This window comes from Arachis ipaensis, chromosome B02, assembly GCF_000816755.2.
Source record: "Arachis ipaensis cultivar K30076 chromosome B02, Araip1.1, whole genome shotgun sequence".
NCBI classification, from domain to species: Eukaryota; Viridiplantae; Streptophyta; class Magnoliopsida; order Fabales; family Fabaceae; genus Arachis; species Arachis ipaensis.
Window position 1 is genome coordinate 5,953,746 of NC_029786.2, and position 5,411 is coordinate 5,959,156.

A 5,411-nucleotide genomic window follows, 5' to 3' on the forward strand; every position below is an offset into this window, starting at 1 on the left:
ACACTGACGTGTTGGACACGTGGCACAATGGCTCAGAGGATGACAATAACGAAGAAGTGGATCTAGCAAAGTTCCACAGGTCAATCTCGCTTGTGGTGGTATAATCCTGTGCGCCTGGAGAAATGTATGCACCTGCACCCGCACTAATAACAGCCCTTGGATTTATTGACGCTGACGATGACGTCAACGATGAAGTAGATCTGACGGTTGGAAATAGAAGATCATGATTTCCAGTGCCATACCCCATGGTGGGGTCATTGAAGCAAGAGAGTTGTCTAGAAGCTTCGGTCTGACCGTTAAGCTGAGAAGCAACAAGCCTATCTAGCGCTACCCAATTTGTAAGACCGCCACCGCCGTCGCTGCCGCCGCCACCGCCACCACCCAAATGGTGATGATGAAACATGTTGTTGGGATTGTCACATGTGAATGACCCTTCGTTTTCAGTTACCATCTCAACTGGAATAATAGGATGGTACCCATTATTTTCATTGCTATCATCATTATCATTGTTGTTATTATTGTTATGATCCATGCTTGTTGATTTTGGACTCTCTAGGCTTGGGAGCTTCAAGAACCTGCTATCAACATTGTTGTTGATTGTGTCAAAAGGTCTTGCATACCTTGTTGTTAACGATGATGATCCACCATAGTTGTTGTTATTATTGTTGTTGTTGTTGTTAGATTGATCATAGTTGTTGATCTCTTCCTTGCAACCACCACCACCACCTCTTCCCATTTGTTGGAGAATTTGCTCTAAGGCGCCCTCGTCGCACGAGTCGAATAGGTGGTGGTGGTGGTGGCTCCTCCTACCTCCGTCGCCAGAGATGGAAGAGGTTAAAGGACTATCTAGGGTTTTTAGATGGTTCTTCTTCTTGAATATTCTACACACCACCCACCCTTCTTCTTGTGCTGCATCTCCCATCACATTTGAAACCTATAGATATTTTTATATATATTATTTCAATTTTTTTTTCTCACACAGAAAATTTCATAAACGTGTATAAATTTTCATGTCTCTTTCAAGGATATTTTATATGTAACAAGATTGAAACTAAGAAATTAATCTATCATACATGTAATTCAAAGTCTTAAATTGAGCATATATAGAACATCTAACACATACAGTTACTTTTAGATTATTTTATATAATATTACTAAAATATAAATTATGAGTAATATAATACTATGATAGTAGGGAAGAATATAACTTCAATTTAAAACAATTTGAGTGTAGTTTTGGTGAGGTGCTTACAATATTGGCATCGTTGGTGGTGTTATCATCAAGCCTATACTCATGCATGATCCAATCAGATTTTTGGCCATGAGGGGCTCTTCCTTTGTAGAATACCAACGTCTTCCTCATTCCAATCCTCTTCCCGTTGCTATATATCACCTTGTCACGGCCGGTGGCCTTCCAGAACCCGGCCGCGGTCGCTCTATTCGTCCGGGTTCCGGTCGGGTACTTCTTGTCTTTGTGGCTGAAGAAGTACCAATCATTTTGTGGGGTGGTTCCTATCTTACATTTCTCTGCCAATATTCAAGAATCAAAGACAATAATTAGCTTCTCAATTTTTTTTTACTAATTGTAATTAATCAATGAGATGATGAAGACTCCATGAAACCATAGAAGAATAATATATAGTACAATATTTCAATATGTCATCATTATTTTAGTTATGAAGTTATCCATCCCCCACATGAAACGAACGCAATCAAAGGAAGAAGAAGGAAAACACAAAAAAGATAGCCACCCATAATTACCAAAAGGAGAAAAGGAAAAGAAAAAGGAAAATTGGAAGAACTAAGGGAAAAAAAATAAAGAAGATTATAGCTAACTATATAATAATCTCTTTTGGTACTATATATAATTAGTTAATAATGTTTGATTTTCATTAAAAAAAAAAATTTAAGGAGTTGCAAAATTTTCTTAGAAATAAATATTCAAAAAAACAGAGTAAAATTACTACTAAGGATGAATAATAATATTATCCGAATTTGTTTCGAGCGATTGCTATCGCCCGAAACAGATAGGGAAGAAGTAAACAGATAGAGAAGAAGTAAATAGTCTATAAATAAAAATGATATGGTACCTTGTATGTCCCATGGTTCAAGCTTGTTGAGATCAACATCACGAATAACATCAAGATCAATCTTCTCATAAGAGACCTTCTTCCTTAAGTAGTATTGAAGGAGTTCTTCCTCAGTTGGATGGAACCTGAATCCAGGTGGAACTTGAGATTGTCCATTCACTGATATACTCATGCTTTCTGGCATTCAGGTCAACAACAAATCAAAGATATGTATGTAATATATAAAGGTCTAAAATTGGTTGTTCTTGATTCTTGTTCAATTCACCAAAGGGTCCCAAGAGAAAGAGAAGAAGAAGAAGAAGAGAGAAGACATTCAAATAGGTACACTTTCAAAGGGATAAGGAAGAAAAAAAGAAAAAGATGTAATGAATGAGAGGGTGGTGTGTTGTGTGTACTGCAATGTGTATGTAAAGGAACACTATATATATGTGCTGTGGGACACAAGGGACCAAAAAGATACATTAGAGAAAATGTATTTTATATATATATTATAAAATAAAGTATGAATAATTTAAATTAAAAGAAATGTCTTTGTTAAGAAACTCTTGTATGGTGCTAGAATGATGACTACTATTTGTGTCTTGGTATATATATTTTTTATTTTTTTAATTTTATATTTTAATAGATACATTTTTGTTTAAAAGATATGATCAGATTAGTAAATCATAATAATTTGTTTTATGGAAAAGTCTAAACCCTTCTCAGTTTCCTTTGGTTTTTCTATCTTGGTATATATTATTGGCTTTATCAAATGCTCTCACTTACTCTCAACATTTGTAATGTGTCAATATAAATGCAAGATATTATGATAATTATGATAACAATAATAACTCTCTCTCTCTCTCTCTCTCTCTCTCTCTCTCATTTAATTAATAATTTTAAAAATAATATGAGAATTAAAATTGTAAGATATTGTATATGTCTATGACTATATATCCATACTATTACTATTTAATTTAGTTAATATCTAAAATATAATGATGAGAATATATTGACATAACAAATAACAATAGCACTCCATAATATTTGTCGCATAGCTAAAGCTGGGGGACACCAGACACCAATAACCAATTGGGACATTGGGTATATGTGGGCTTATAATAATAATAAAAAATAATAATACAAAGAAATTGAAATAGAAAAATGAATATGATGTGGGGTTAGTTTTGCTAATTGCTATATGGCTATGCTGGAAGAAGTGCCACCTACCAAGAAAGATGGAGAAAGAGAGTTTACTGTATGTGTTTGAGAAAAAAAATTTTCAAAAAGGGAGCAAAATTTTTTTGAAAGTGGGACCCATGTGTATGTGGGTATCACTTAAGGGTCCCACAAGGAATGGACGTTATAGGGAACTCAGTGAAGAGTAAGGGCGCACGCCCACATCCACAACTACGACCTCTGACCTTAAAATCTCCATGGAAAATCACCCCTCAAACAACCATGGACCATGTCCAAAATTAACCTCTCTATCTCTCTATCTTTCTATTCTTTTCATTCTTGCTTTAATTTTCCTTCACACATCAAGTTTTGGTGTAAATTTTGTTTTTTTTTTTTATTAATAGAAGATTTGATATTAAATTATAAAATTATTTGTTCTAAAAATTTAAAGAGATACAAGAAGATATACTATGTTAGATATATTATTATTTATGTATCTTTTTTTACTAATTTATATTTTTAAAAAAATTAATAATTTTATAACAAATGATATAATTAGAAATATGATTATTAATGTTGCATTCTTCTATCAGTTTAAATTTTTGAGATGAGTGATTTCATAACATAGTATCATAACCCTATGTTCGAAAAGTCAAGAGTTAAATATATACAAAAAATCAAACAAACTTAAGAGAAATTCTTACTTAAAAGAAAGTATTGTCTTCTCTTATCAGTTTAAACTTTTAGAATGAGCGATTTCATAACAGGTATCATTCATAATTTTTATAACCAAATTATCTAAGTTTGATTCTTATTGATCTCTAAATAAAAATTTTAGCATCACATATAAAAAAATTTATGCAAATTTTTCTAAAAATGTTCTTGCATAAAAGAACGTATTAAAAATATGTCTCTTTTTTATCGACTTAAAATTTAGATTTTCTAAAATTAAAAAAAAGGAAAAAAATGATAATGTGAGAAATTAATTATTATTAAGTTTATAACTTCTATAAAATCTATATTTCATTATCTTAATTTATGAATGATTAACTCTTCACTTTAATATTTTACTAATTTTTTAACTTCAGAGAATCTTTAGCCATCGACTTAAACATTTGAAAATTAGTTTTATTAAGATATATGAATAACTATATATAATATATCTATTATTTAGTTTTTTTTTTTTAATAAAAAGATCTTCATAATGATAGAAAAATTTAAATTTATGTCTTTTAGGAAATAAATATGGGGTCTCCAGAATTTGTGGCGATTCTTATTGGCTATTTTCATTCTACTATATAGAGAGGGGAGGGCATAGAAATGCTACCACTTTCTTTATCTTCCCTTTATCCCTTTCTTTTTCATGTTTGGCTTGGGCAACCACCGCAACAAGAAGGAAGAAAATAAAAATCTAAAATTTAAAAAGAGAAAGAAAGAATCAGTTAGTGGGACCCATTAGATGAAAAACAAGAAAAATGTGATGGATGGTAACAAGGTTGGAGCAAGTTGCTTGGGCAAAAACATTGGAAAATATATATATTATTTGCAGATTTTTTTGAAAATTGAAATTTGGCTACATTGTCATGTGTTTCATACGTACAACGACGTAGCTTTGTCTTTGTCATCTATCACTTTAATTCATATATTTTATATTATAATTTTTAGAAAAATCTTGATTTAATTTATTTGCTTAATTTCTTTTATATAGTAGGTGTTAAGTTATATATAATAAAGTAATAACGCATAAAGATATCATCATATCAATAAAGTGAGACTAAAAGATAGGTTATATCTATCAATAAAGATTATGTTTAGTCCATGATTCAACATTGAGGAGGGTTTAATATGCTATTTTTCTCGTGATCAAATTAACGTATAATACATTTTATTAATGTGTCATGCATACGTAAAAGCTATATATTATGTGTTTGTGCATATAGTAACTCCATTAGAAATTCTCAGATATTTTTATTTATATGAAGAGAGTAATTAACAATGATGAGAACCTGAAGCATTTCAGTACTATTGACCTGCTTATTCATTTCTCCTTAAATATTTTTCTATATTTAACTAAAATATTCACGTGATGATAATATTATTTCTTTCAACAATTTAAATAATTAATAAAAAAACATAAATAATTATATCTCTATCATGCTCCTT

At 30.9% G+C, this 5,411-nt stretch overlaps 1 protein-coding gene across 1 annotated transcript in view; it reads right to left on the reverse strand.

The window, feature by feature from the left end:
• LOC107626693 (NAC domain-containing protein 43) overlaps positions 1-2,499 on the reverse strand; it is a 24,140-nt gene extending 21,641 nt beyond the window's left edge. Inside the window, exons 1-3 of the mRNA XM_021115279.1 lie at positions 2,091-2,499; positions 1,253-1,527; positions 1-934 (exon numbers count right to left, since the gene is read on the reverse strand). Of these exons, the coding sequence (XP_020970938.1) occupies positions 1-934; positions 1,253-1,527; positions 2,091-2,274 (1,393 nt within the window). The 5' untranslated portion in view covers positions 2,275-2,499. The remainder of the gene's footprint in view (positions 935-1,252; positions 1,528-2,090) is intronic.